Source organism: Panulirus ornatus, chromosome 26 (genome assembly GCF_036320965.1).
Source record: "Panulirus ornatus isolate Po-2019 chromosome 26, ASM3632096v1, whole genome shotgun sequence".
Lineage (NCBI taxonomy): Eukaryota > Metazoa > Arthropoda > Malacostraca > Decapoda > Palinuridae > Panulirus > Panulirus ornatus.
The window spans coordinates 3,630,512-3,645,234 of record NC_092249.1 but is presented as its reverse complement, the minus strand read 5'-3'; the positions used below and the strand labels follow the sequence as shown (position 1 = coordinate 3,645,234).

General features: G+C 35.5%; 1 protein-coding gene across 7 annotated transcripts in view; it reads right to left on the bottom strand.

Moving 5' to 3' along the window:
• Positions 1 to 370: 370 nt before the first annotated feature.
• Positions 371 to 14,723, bottom strand: part of LOC139757403 (homeobox protein PKNOX1-like) — a 546,893-nt gene continuing 532,540 nt past the window's right edge. For 5 of the 7 annotated variants that reach the window (XM_071677848.1, XM_071677846.1, XM_071677847.1 and 2 more), the window contains 2 exons: positions 13,517 to 13,811; positions 371 to 3,739 (listed from right to left, as the gene is read on the bottom strand). In XM_071677848.1, coding sequence (XP_071533949.1) covers positions 3,555 to 3,739; positions 13,517 to 13,811 — 480 coding nt within the window. In that variant the 3' untranslated portion in view covers positions 371 to 3,554. Of the gene's footprint in view, positions 3,740 to 7,798; positions 7,853 to 13,516; positions 13,812 to 14,723 lie in introns of all 7 variants that reach the window. The other 2 variants (XM_071677851.1, XM_071677852.1) reach the window with 2 other exon arrangements.

Sequence of the window (14,723 nt, the reverse complement as noted above, 5' to 3'; positions counted from 1 at the left end):
ACTGTTTCCACTGTGGGAGTTATATTTTATTGGCAAAGAAATGACCGAACAATTTAACATCCTCGAATCCCTTTATTTGCTTTTTGCACTTTCAACATTGCAGTAACTTAATTTTTTTCTAACCTATGCAAGACTGAATATCCTAGTACAGATATAACATTTAACATAGAGTAGTAACAATCGTAATTCTTTCTTGTGTGTTACACATTAACCTGCAGCATGAAACATTGATTTTACCTATTTTCTTTGTGGTCACATTTCAGTAAAACACAATTTTACAAATCCGCATTACAAACTTTCTGTCATCAGAAATACACATTCTGGTTTATAAATGTTTGCTAAATCATCAAAGGTACACTAAAACACAGAGTAACCAGGATACTTTACTTAATGCTCATGAGGGTAAGAAGGACAACTGCAAGTAATATGGAATGTAACAAGTGAACTGGCCTCAGGAAAATAGAGGATATGGTAATTATCAAGTTTTATGAGATTTTCAGAGAGGACCTCCTTTCACAACAACAGAGAAAGTCATGTTGAAAATCTCAAAAACTGGCTAATTACCCTTGGGAAGTTCAACCAGCATCCTTGTTGGCATCGTTGTGCTGAAACAATGGGAATGAGGCAACTGGAGGGAAAATTTAATAAAAGGAATTTATTGGAAATGTAAAATCTTCTATTGCTCTTAACAAATATTGGAATCTCTACACAAAAGTGTACAGAATCTGATACAATCAAATTTCTATTGACATAATTTCTGCTTAATAATGTTTCATTATATGTAAAGACATTAACCATGCTGCCTACCAATCTCTAGGATGAATTAAGGGTATAACAATAAAAATGTCACATGTCTGTCTATCAACCGACATTATTTTTCTGATGTGAGATTAAGTTATCCTCCAGTCACCCCATTAACTCTCAAAAGAATCCATATTAAACTAAGTACGCTTGGCGCAGCTATTGTTTGATTTTTTGACTTTGCAGTCCCGTTTGCATATTATTGCTTTCGTTTGTTCGTTGCAATTAAATAGAAAAAGAGAAAAGATCACATGAAAAATTATCACAGAATTATGCATATCATATTGTGCTTAAAAGTATGCACCTTTCATGTTATCATATGTGTCGTATTCAAAGTGACAGAGTCTTTTTGAGGGGACAATTAAGGCTCTGGTAAATCAGCCTTACAGTACCCTCACTTGTGACTCCAAGTCGCTCGTTACGTCACATATTCCTAAACAAACACGCAAAAGCACACAAATAGCCAGATACGTCACCAATAAAATGCTTTTAGAAGAAGTAACATGAATATCTTTTTGGACTTTTTTTTAACACATTTTCCTTTCAAAATGTTGCTATAAACACGGGCGCGCAACAAGCTCGTTAGTGTCCATGATGGCTGGCTAAATAGTTAGGACCATAATGGCCAGTTCATCAAGCACGGTCTCCAGGTACATTTAAGGGCAGGCAAGGTCACTACAAGGTTCAAGTTTTCAACATTTGGGTCACCACTAAATATTTTCCAGGTCACAAATTATTCAGGTAAGGGTCACATCACCACAGAAAATGGAAATATCTGGTCTTTTCCACCATATAAAATAGAAGAGGGCTCACTACCACGCTTCCACAAAGGTATACTCTTGGGAATACTTCTCTTTAAAGTAAAACACATGGAACCAAAGAATATTCATTTGTATGTACGAAGGATAATATGCACCAAGGGATTTATCATAAATGGAAGGGATACTGTAACTAATAATCATATTACATGCTAGTCCCTAACATTACATATAACCTACTTAAAGTGTGTAGTCGTATACCTAATATATAAGATCAGTTGCACAGCATCGTATACTTCGTTACAGATACCTGAATTGATAAATGAAGTTGTGATGATTTCTGAAAATAAATTCTCTTCCTTTATACAGGGAGAACATCTTTACAAGTATCTCAGTCTAAGAATCTGATTCTCATGAGATGAATGAGGATTCTTTGGTTCCCTTGTGCTCAAAACTGTCATAATGATTTTCGACACTCATATCAGCATCCTGCTCTCACTTCACTGTTCACATAACCCCTTTATCATGGGAGTAAATCACAGTTAGCAAGTTCCACAATGATAATTTTGGTTTACGCCACAAACACCTCTCGAGGCATACACTGAGTGTCGGTAATTTCGTTGTAGATTGTTTCTGCTGTTGTAGCTCTTGATGGGGAACCACGATGGCGAATTGGCACTCTTGAGATCACAGAGGGAGGAAGAGGGTACAGGGATGAGGAAGAGCTTTGGTTCCTATGATTTGGTCTCAATTTCTCACTAGGAATTACATATTTCTACCTGATACTTATAATCAGAATCCTTAAAATGGTGTATGATGATGGTTTAGTCTATGGGTCATATTTATGACCACATTTGGCCCCAACTTATTACTGCTATAATCTATGTATGTTTACTTTCTATGATTAACAATATCTAAGGCTGGAAAAATCTGAATAACATATTTCTGGTTTTCAATAACAATCAGTCTTAAGTATTTATCAGGTGATTTGTTGTTACAATGTAAATAATAAGCTCTGAGTTTACTACCAGCTAACACAGAAATATCTTAACATCTTTAAGGTGATTCTCAATTTTGGCTTTCCAAGGTCTGTCTGACCTGCTATATTCCATAAATACAACACTGGAAGCCACTTAAAGTATTGAATTCTCTTTGAACAGATAACAATTAAATGATGATCTGTAACTGAGAAACAATGCCTAATCAACAGGTGATGGGTATTTGGGAAAAAAATTCTGCTGGACTCACGTTAGCTCCCTGATACTGCTAAACTGCACAACATGCGAAGTTCACACGGTCATGTTTAATAAACATTACTCTTCAACAAATATTTGTACAATACAAAGTGAAATCATAAGGATACAGTTTTACCTTCACAGAGTGACAAAAAGAAACATATGTAAAAGAATACAGTACAGTAACTGAAATATTAACTGCCATCCCTAAAACTGTCTTACAAGCGTCTGATACACAAAAGTATATTTATTATTTACTTTCCTAATCAATCAACTAATATTTCAAGAAGGTATAATCATATAGGGTTTTATATATGTTCATATTTTTGTACACTGTCTTTGGCATACATTAATCAAGTGTTATTAGCAAAAATATGTGGAGAGAAATGCAGTACAAATGTACTACATTAGTATCAAATTTTAATGAGCATATATTTTTTAATCATAACTGTACATTGACAGAAACCCCTATAGATCCCCATACCTTTCTCCTCATAAATGCAGATAATGTTGGTTCATTTTACAAAATGGTTTTGCCATGGGACATAACGTACATCATTTGAAAGTCACATAACATCAGTCAGATATGTAAGAGTCGTTGTTTAGGTAAGACTGACTATCAATCTGAAACACATGAAGATAGAAGTGTTCAACAGCAAGCTTAATTTGTTCATAACACAGATATACAAAGGCAAGTTTGACCAACACCTGACTTGCCGAGAACAAAGAAACCTTCAAGTTATGTTTCAGATGCTATACACTACAAAGTTCCTACATCCAGCTCCTCATGAAGTGGGCTTTCTGACTTGGGCCTCAAAAAATCTTTTTCATCCTTGTACTGCTCCTCTCCCTCTTCCTCCTGTTCTCTCCTTCTCTCCTCATCTTCCTCATCCTCGATTTCTTCTTCTTCTTCGCCCGTCGTGGATATGGGACTGGCTGTCACCTCTGGGGATTATTTGTAGTTAGAACCAAAAAGATTTTTCTGAAACTTCATAATTCCTTCTCTTTTTAATTTATGATACATTACAGTGGCATAAAATCAACAAGTATACCTAGAAAAGAACATTTTTAATTCTGTTCCCATGGATACATTCAACTTTTGTGGAAATTAATTTTCCTGGAAAGTTCACTGATCATGAGGTAAAGTGGCAGAGTGGTTAAGGTAACTGAAAATTTCTGAGTTCAAACATGTATATATAGATTCTAGTCCTGCTTATGTTTACTTTGGCAAATGCAAACCCAAATTCATCCAGATGTTAATGGAAACCAAGTCCCAGTAGCTCAAAAATTACAGGTAATTAAGACAGCACAACCCAATTATAACAAAATCACAGGCAATTAGGACATAGCGCCACCCACATAACTCCCTTCTTATAACTTTTTTTCATAATATTGGTAGGGAGTTCTACAGTCATTGGGTCCTGTCTCTTATTTTTTTACTGTAATACAACTTTCTAGATTTCTATCTTTCTTGATCTCATGTTTCTATGAGATTCTATGGTAATGCATATGGAACTAAACACTGTTTTATTTCATATCAGCTAGACTATTCTATTCATTACATATCATAAGGGTGTAAACTTCAAATAATAATGTGTGCGCATAAGCATCAAACAATCATTCTGACAGATGAGTCAGCTCATTGTTTTACAAGCAGTACAGTCTCCAACAAAGTTACACCAACATTGGAAGGAAAGAGAGGATGAACTTGCTGATGGAAGATGGTACAATACAAAACATAACAGTAAAAATGATAAACTCAATCAAATATTTTGTGACACAAATGAAGGTGCTGGTTGGTTTGAGCTAAAAGCACTTTGTCAAACTTAACATGATAGAGTCCCAATAATGAATTATTTCAATTAGAAAGAAATTAACTGGAAATAACTGTTTCTACATAGGGAAAGTAAGACATTAAAGCATAAGTGCTAAGACTGTTCTGAAAAATTTCATATGACAATACGTTATTGAACATACTGGTTAAGGGTGGGTTAACTATCGATACTAGGTCTCATATTTACATAAAACAGCTTATATACTGGAAAAATCAACTATGGTACTTGTTGGGGTAAAGCAGTCACACAATACTAAAAACTAAGTGTGTTTTTAATGAGTAAATGAAAGAAATCTGTGGATAGTTGACAGATGGTTTCAGTGCATTACACATGATAGAGAATGGATGTGCCCTTTCTTTGTCTGTGCCTGGAGTTTACTTGCTAATGTGGGAAATGGTGATCATGAAAAAAAATAAGAGAAAAACCCTTGGGCTAAGACAGGAAACAGCCAACAGGTATGAGGTATTCTTAAGTAATGTCCTAAATTTGTTTGACTATGACATTGTTATGTACACTGATCTCAATAATCTTCTCAAGTTTTTTTTTACAGTATTTTTAAGTTTGCAGCTCTCTCTAACCCTCAACTACAGCCTTTTTGCTTGGCCAACTCATTGATGGGTCACTCATATTGGTTTAGCATGACCCTTGCTACTACACAATCTCTGTTTTCCTACCCATTCCTATCCTTACTAATGCTGAAACATCTAACTGCTTCATTCTTTTTATTCTACAGCTCACTCTGACATCCTAATTTCTATCACAGTTCTCTGTTCTTATTCCATATCCCATAGATGAAAATCTGTTACTCTTATATCACAAATTCATGTTTAATTCTTAAATGTCTCAGATGGCTGAAAAACCTAATTACAAATTAAACCATATGCAGCAGCTGAGAGAACTATGGAAATGTCTGCAGGACCTAGTTGTGTGAAGGAGTCTGCAGTTTTAGTGCATTATACACGACAGATAGAGAATGGATGTGAACAAATGAGGCCCATTTTTTGTCTGTTCCTGGTGCTACCTTGCTAATTAGTGAAACAGTACACAGGTGTGAAAAAAGTTTAACCATACCTACAAAGTCACATCATTCTTTATAATTACCTTTTCCTGTGTGCCAGCAATATGCTTACCTTTGAATGCAACTTTTAGGTATCCGCATCAATTACTCCATCTTGAATAAGATTGTTTCCTTAATACTTTGTTATTCTAACATGTTCCAACTTCTCACTTCTTAATCTGATTTTCCACTCTGATTCCCCAACACTATGCTCTTGCTAGCAAAACTACTCAAATTCTTAGTTTTACTGCACATTTCCAAACTTCCTCACAATCCTCTTACAGCTCTATCCATGATGCTATACAACATGGGGAAATAGCAATTCCCTACCTAACCCCACCCACAACCCTAGAAATTCACTTATTCCTGTTTGTTCTAACATATGCCTTATTTGTTCCGTGGAAACTTCACCACAACTCCCTATGCTCTTCACACAGCTAAGAACAAATTCCCATTAACTCCATCATGTGCAGTTTTATGTCAGTAAGTAGTGTATATACATATTAGTGTTTCCAAAAAATTTTCTTACATTCAGTCTCACGGGATAAGAATAATCCATATATACACATCCCTTCATGAATCAACGAATCACTTATCTACCGAATGTCTTTCCATTTGCATTCATTAAATCAATCCCCTTAGTTTTTGCAGTTATCCTTGAAATGCTTCTCTTTATCTAATGATGGAAGTACTAAACCCATTCAGTACTCTCTTGATGTAGGATCTCATTCATGTCACACAAGAAAATGTGCTCCATTCCTTCAACATCTCTGCAGGTCCTTACCGTATTTCACCTTTCTAATTCCTTTGATACGCTTACATAATTAATCTGCCTTATATCTATATACTCCCTGCTTCCTATTCTTTTTAGATATAATGAATATATCACAACTTTCCTGCCTATCTGATATTTTATCATTTTTCAAAGTTCTCTTTAAAAAAAATCTACTGTGGATCCCTGGTATGCTGAGAAGTTCATCCTTTTTAGAACTTATGTGCCAAGCTGCTTCCCAGCAGTTTGTTCATGATATGTCATGGGGTTGGCATCCTCATCAACTAATTGGAATAAAAAAATTATAGATAATCAGTATATTTCTAAGGGTTAAACTTGAAATATCAAAGGTATCATGCACTGGAATGAGTAAGTATCATCAACGTCTGAAGGGAATCACAATGAAATAGTGAAAGTAACTGAAGCATTTTGGATGTAGCATGTATGAGAGATAAATATTTAGATCACATTAGATATAAATAAATATCCTCTTCCATAAAAAGATAGTCTACAGTAACATTAAAACATTGCTGTCAACTAAAACAATTTAAGAAAATCAGGGAAGGTTTTAAAGAAAATTATGCTTGGAGATCTTAATACAAAGGTTTGTATGAATGGCTGGAAGAAAAATGTCACTAAGGAGGGTAATGCATGATACAGACAAGATAAAGAGACTGCTAAAGTTTGTGTGATAAACGTTTCTGTTCTATGCATGACAAAATCCTTGTGGTAAAACACTTATACACTGACAATAAAAGGTTAAAGAACTTTTAAACTTTTTGGTTGTGGATATGATACTGAGTATACATGCATGCTGTAGTTGAGTCTACTTAATTCATATAATGAAAAGTTCAGACTTTGGATGATCTTTTCTTTCACATTTACGACTAAACTGAAACCCATTGATTTGATGCTGAAAGTAAGGGCTGTAGCTCTCTGAGCTTTTACATCCCGAGTTGATCACTTAATTGTATAGCTGTTATCAGGAATCAGTTTTTTCTGAATCAAGGAGACTCTACTGTACAAGGATGAGAAATGACTTGATTAGCAGGGTTTTGTAAATATGTTCTGCATGTAGAACATACACAGAGACTTTCAGCCACCTGGTGCAGAGTTAAGGTGAAAGATAAATGTAAAAGGCTATCAAATAGTGAAATATTCAGAAATAGGGAGAAAGGTATACATTTTAGAGTATATGGGGAAAATGTTTGGGGATACTGTCAGTGTGCTCCTTCACATAGATTTGTATGTGAAACATGCACAAATCAAAATATTCACAGACATTCTAATCCAGGTGTGTGCTGCACACAACAATTGTGTCAAATTAACTCTTGGCTTACTTGAAATGTGTTGTCATTTCTGATCACTGATGTCACACTGTCACAATCTGTAATCTGAAGTGATCAATTAATTACAGTTTCTAAAGCTGTTTGTGTATTAGGGACCAAAGGCACAAATATGTGAAATATGTTTATCTATGTGTTTTCCTGGTCTGTGCCTGTATTTGGGACCCTAGTAGACTGGTGGAGTGAGGATATGACAACAGCACTGGACAAAGCAAGCAAAATATTTTGAATGAAACTATGAAAGATTAATGTGAGTAGGGAGATCTAGAGTGTGGAATGTTTAAAAGGGAACATAATGAGCATGTTAGACTGCAAGTGAAGGATCTTATCTGACTTTGTGGAATTTGTAAAGCACGAGGAACTGATGGTTATTCAGCACTTTTTAGAAGAAAAAAGATATCAAAAAAATTACCTAAAATTATATATTTTAACTTCCAAAGGAAAGTAAAGAGGTTAGTCAAGGGCCTGTAAAGAAGGAACAAGAAGGAAAACAGAAAGTGGGAATGCTAAAGAAACTATATGAATGAGTGAAACGGGAACCTCTGTACACTTAACCTATCTAAGTGCCTTTAGAGATAATCTATGTAAGGTAAAAGGAAAATCCTTTGAATCAAAACACTGAATTATGAAGTGACTACAAGATTTGTAGATGAACTGGATGTTTGATGGAGGGATGAGGATGCATGAAGCATCAGAATATAAGACAGAGAAAATACTAAAACTGATATGGAAAGGTATCAGAATATCTTGTAATATGAAAAACTATGATAAAGTGAAATGGATGGAACTGTGGAAAAATTCTACAAAATATGACTGGAGTTATATTGCTGTAGACAAGTAAAGCATATGTCAGAGCAAGAGAAGGAGCAACTTATTTAACAACTGTTTTTCATAATAGCTGTTGGATGTTTATACTGTAGAAATGTCAAGGAAGTGACTGCCTAGAACTGTAGAGAAATGAGTTACACTGATGCTGACAAGAATGTTTCTTTTAAATGACATGTAGCTGGGGATAGGTAAAAGATAGGTATATCATGGGTGCTGTGAAAAATTAAGGTATTTCAGTTCCTTAAACGATGATAATGACATAAAGGAGTGCAGATAGTGAAGAAAATTAACAATATCTGCAATTCTGTCAACAAAACCTAGGGCATGGATCCAAAAGTGTGAGGAACAACTGATGTAGAGGAGTAAAGTAGCTGGATTTTTGGGTAGTATGTGTAAGCTGAACAAAATCAGTTTGTATTTATGGACGGTGTTCTGGGAAATAATGCAACCTATTCTTACATAATATATACAAGACAGGAAAATCTTGAGTGCTGTGAAAAACTGAGGTATTTCAGAAACAATCAAAATCTTAATAAATGATGATTACATAAAGGAGGCAAAAAGTGGTGAAAATCAAATACATCTGTAGTTCTATCAACAAAAACTGGGGTGTGGCTCCAGAAGTATAAGGAACAACTGATGAAAATAAGACAAACAGCTGGATCTTCAGTAATAAATGTAAGTAGAAAAAAGCCAGTTTGTATGTATGGAGGGTGTTACTGGAAGTAATGCAACCCATTCTTACATTTGTTTAGCACAAAGATGAAATAGTAAGACAGCCACCAAATGGTTACAATCTATATATATCTATTTATGTTTTATTTATTATACTTTGATGCTGTCTCCCACTTTAGCGAGGTAGCACAAGGAAACAGACGAAAGAATGGCCCAACCCACCCACATACATATGTATATACATGTAAACGCCCACACACACGCATATACATACCTATACATTTCAACGTATACATACGTATACATACACATACGTATACATATATATACACATGTACATATTCATACATGCTGCCTTAGTCCATTCCTGCTGCCACCTCCCTCCCCCTGCGTGCGTGCGAAGTAATGCCAGGAAACGACAACAAAGGCCACATTTGTTCAAACTCAGTCTCTAGCTGTCATGTGTAATGCACTGAAACCACAGCTCCCTTTTCACATCCAGGCCCCACAAAACTTTCCATGGTTTACCCTAGACGCTTCACATGCCCTAGTTCAATCCACTGACAGCACGTTGACCCTGGTATACCATATCATTCCAATTCACTCTATTCCTTGCACATCTTTCATCCTCCTGTATGTTCAGGCCCCGTTTGCTCAAAATCTTTTTCACTCCATCCTTCCATGGGAATGGATGAAGGCAGCAAGTAGGAATATGTACATGTGTATATATGTACATGTCTGTGTATGTATATATATGTATACATTGAAATGTATATGTGCATGTTTGGGTGTTTATGTATATATATGTGTATGTGAGTGGTTGGGCCATTCTTTGTCTGTTTCCTTGCACTACCTCATTGATGTGGGAAACAGCAATTAGGTATAAAAAGATACATACCAAATAACAGAGGATGCATTTCAGTGGTAAGAACATATGTGCAGAGGTAGAGATATAATATTATCCATAGAAGGTATGTGAAGTGATAGAGAAAACGGGATACCACAAATTATATGGATGCTGAGAGAAGGAATATTATACAATGATAAGAGGAAGTTGGAATAAGAATTTATCAATAAAGATATGTGACTAAGCCTTTTGGAGGCTGTTTTGCACTGCACTTCTACTGCTTGAAGTATGATAAAACATTTATAATATCAGTTCAATTTATGCTAGAAAAAAATAGCCAGTTAATGATTTGCAACACAACCAATGCTCAACGTACAGCCAGAAGCATTAAAGGGTTGCTCAAAACCATCCCAAAATAGAAACTGTGGAGAATGACTGATTTCAGTACACTGTCAGATGAGACTTGAAGGTCATATGGTGGGCACTGGTAACCAGTCAAAAAAAGTCAGATCCTGAATTGGAAAGCCAAACTACCCAAACGAATTCTCTGCTAGTTTAAACAACCATCTTCCATGGAGCAGTCAACCACTCTAAAAAAATCTAAATATTCATAACAACCCTAATAAATCTTTTATCATATGCAATTGCAAATCTCCCTTACTACCAATGAGCTTTTAAATTCTTTAAGTGTAACCTTTACAGGCTTCCCATTATGTCACTATATTACATTTTCCTATTTTTGCTACACACCAAATCTTTCAATATCAATATCCATTTGTGTGTGTGTGTGTGTGTGTGTGTGTGTGTGTGTGTGTGTGTGTGTGTGTGTGAGTGTAATTACTTATTTGTACTGCAAGATGTGGGAGTTTTACACTTGAGGGGCCTTATCTCTTAAACATTTTCTTCTACCATACAACTTCTTAAATTCGTGTGTGCTCTCTGGACCTTCTCTATTCCCTCTTTCTGCTTATTCAGGTGTGGCGACCAAACCTGAGATGTATAGTCTAGTTTTGGCCTTATGTAGGACATGAACAGTTTGCTAAATGTTTCCTTATTCAAATATTTGAAAACAAGAAGACAGGTTGTCTTTACTATTCTCCTGAGTTGGGACTCTGGTGACAGGTTAGGGATGATGTAAACTCCCAAGTCCCTCTCACTCTGTCATATCATCATTACATTTCCTATTTAGGTCCCCTGGTAAGTCAGCACAATTCTCCTAACTTTTCATTTCCCTTATGACCTTGGAATGAATCAATGAATCTGCCTGTTTGTCTGTCTAAATATGCTCAAATGCATTACTCTGTAGAGAAAACAAAATATTCAACTGTTTAAATCACATTTACAAAAATTTATAGATATGAGTGAAATATGAAACAATAAAAATACTTCTGTAAAACCTATAATCAAAGCTTGGACTAACTGTTAACATATTAGCCATGCATTTCTGAACACAACCTGATCTTTATCTGCAGTGCAATAAACACTTACTTGCTTAAAAATCATAAATATAAATGAGCATTAAAATCTTATAGATTTGATTATGATGTAATTCTCCTATTTGGTTCACATTCAAGAGCTCATGCAAAGCTTTACATAAAATGAGTGGGTTATTCTATGTATACATCCAAAATTTTGCATGCAGTGCCTTCATGATCATCACTTAGTTGTCTTTGTTTTACTAGAGATGTAACTTTAGACATGAATAACATGAAGAGATAATGGACATCGGTTTTTCTTTTTAATGTCTTAACTTCCATGATTCATTATGAAGACCAATCTAAGAAACAGCACATACTTAAACTGGACAATAGGTTCTTGAACTACAATACAGGGGGTCCCCAAAAGTGATGGTTCACGGAGCGACTTTTTGCGATGGTGACAACCAAACATCAGGATACAAATTCACCAATTAAGTTTTTGCAGCAATTCATGTTTTCATATATTCTTTTTCCTCAATAATGAAATATCTAAATATTTTGTTAGGTTTTCCAGTTATAAGGACTTTCATAATGATATCAAAGCATGATAACATTCCTACCACTGACTGTTACCTTATAAGGAACACTAAGTTTTCATATCCAATTTGAAAAATAAAGGTATGTAATATAATGACCAAATATATTAACAAACACAATTATCATATACTGAAATGTATAAACTTACTTTGCAAGGCTTGACACACCACATACTCCATCCCCATCCTGCTTCACCATCACCTAACCCAATCCTTCATCATCAGCACTTACTAGTAAAATGACAACAGTCAAATCTGAAAGTCTAACTTACATCATGATGGAGTGTAGTATATTGATGATAAGCTATCATGTTTTTGATGGAGTCCATGCATTAGAATTAGATTATGGAAATTTTTGGTCTGGAACAAAACCCTTTATAACATGGGTTTCAATTACTTATGCAATGACATTCTGCTAGAATGACAAGTCTCCTGGAATATAACTCCATAGTTCTGTGAGGACCCCTGTAATAAAAGATGATGATATCTTGCATGTGATAATTCCTCATCAAATATGAAAGATTTTTTTATTGCTGCTGCTAAGGCTGTTGAATAAGGTAAAAGATAAATCATCAACCATTCTTGAGCTTTTTCAATCCATCAAAACTACTCTGAAAACTTTTCTTATCTGTTCACTATGAACAAATTAATTTCAATTTTGCATATTTCTATTTTGAGACAAAAGTCTTTCCTATCAACTGGAAACACAGGACAAATCCTGATAATAACCAAGTGAATCATCTTTCTCCTAATAATCTAGTAGTCCAAAAAATATAATGACTTATCTAGGTACTTCTAATATATCTGAGCTAATGCAAACTGAGGATAGAAGTTTTTAGGCATTTAGCCAGTATTCATACCATTTTAAAGTTCTGAGATCCAAAGAAAACACAGTCATTACATTTGCTTTTGTGTGCATGTAAGGATAGCCCACAGAAGACAGTTTTTGTACAATAATGAAACCCTTTCACTGGGTACAGCTTTCTAAGTCAGGACCCAACTACACTGAGGAAGCAGGAATGTCTAACATATGTCCTTCAAACTTTGACGAGTGTAGAAGAATGCCAGATGCATATTTCCTCCACATCTGTCATCAACTATGCAATTATCATTATTTTTGAAAATGAAAGTTGCGTAAATGACAAACTGACTCTGGCATACTGTTTCAAAGATAAAAGAAATGAAGCAATGCCAAGGAAGGTGCAAATGAAAGCATTAAAGCCCTCCCATACCCCAGTGCAATAACAATCATGCAGTTCCTTAGGAGCAAAATTACGGTCAACTTCATCTGTTGTATTTTCTGATCTAGGCATGAGGAAGCACCAATCACCAAAGCCATGCAACGTACCCGTGTTAGACAAGTTAGTCTTGCGAGCGAGTGATGAAGCCGTATTGTTGTTGTTATTGTTGTTCTGTGGTTTACCATGCAGACTTATGAGACTATCTGGCCAGAACCTTGTGGCAGAGGCCTTGGGGTTGTAGGTCTTTGACTTCTTGGTCTTCTGATCAGGAGGAGTGGAGGCATCAATCATGGGCTGGAGGATGCGACGTCGAGCATTGATAAACCAATTATTCACTTGCAGAAGCGTCAGGTTGGTTTGTGCTGCAATGTGTCTCTTCTCATCTTCACTCGGGTAGGGGTGCTGTAATAGGGAGCAGTTAGTGGTAGTAATGGTAAGTACTGATAGAAAAAGTTAAAAAAATGCTGCAAGTGACATAAAATTTATATTTTTTTCTATACTTGATGGTAATTTTCTGTGTTAGCAAGGTAATGCCGAGAACAGACAAAGAAAGGCCACATTCACTCTTATCCATTCTCTAGCTGTCATGTGTTATGCACTGAAACCATAGCTCCCTCTCCACAATCTGGCCCCACAGACCTTTCCATGGAACAAATAATAATATTCAAATGAATATACTTCATTTCTTTTGAGGTGTCTTTTCAGGATAATATAAACATAATCTTCTGGTATATAACCCAGAAACTCCATATCCCAATGGGATATGAAGAGTGCCTGAGATGGATGAGTAGGTACTACTGTGTACACTGTGTATGTGTGTATTTAGGCCTCAATTGCTCACATCCACCCTAAAAATGTCATGTATGATCCATCTAAAAAAAAAGAACCGTTCTTTTCACAACCAGGCCTCAGAGACCTTGCTGTGATTTGCCCTGACCACTTCATATGCTCTGGTTTGGCCAATGACAGCATTCCTCACCTGTTTCCCTTACTTCATTTATCTTAATCTTGCCTTTTTATACTAAATATCTCTTGCCATCATTTCAATCAATTACTCTTTGGTTGTTAAATATCATCCAACTGATATCTTACTCTTCTTGCGAAACTAACTGTCCAATAATGTTTTCACTATCAAAAGATATCTTAACATCCATAACTATGCCCAACATTTATGATTCCACTTCAAATGAGAAATACATAATTTTTCCAATACAACCATGCCTGTTGTCAGGAGCATATCCAGGATTTGGTCTAGTTGGGGAAATGGGGGCAAAATAGCAATTCACAATAATGTTGAGGAAAAGCTCAAACTGA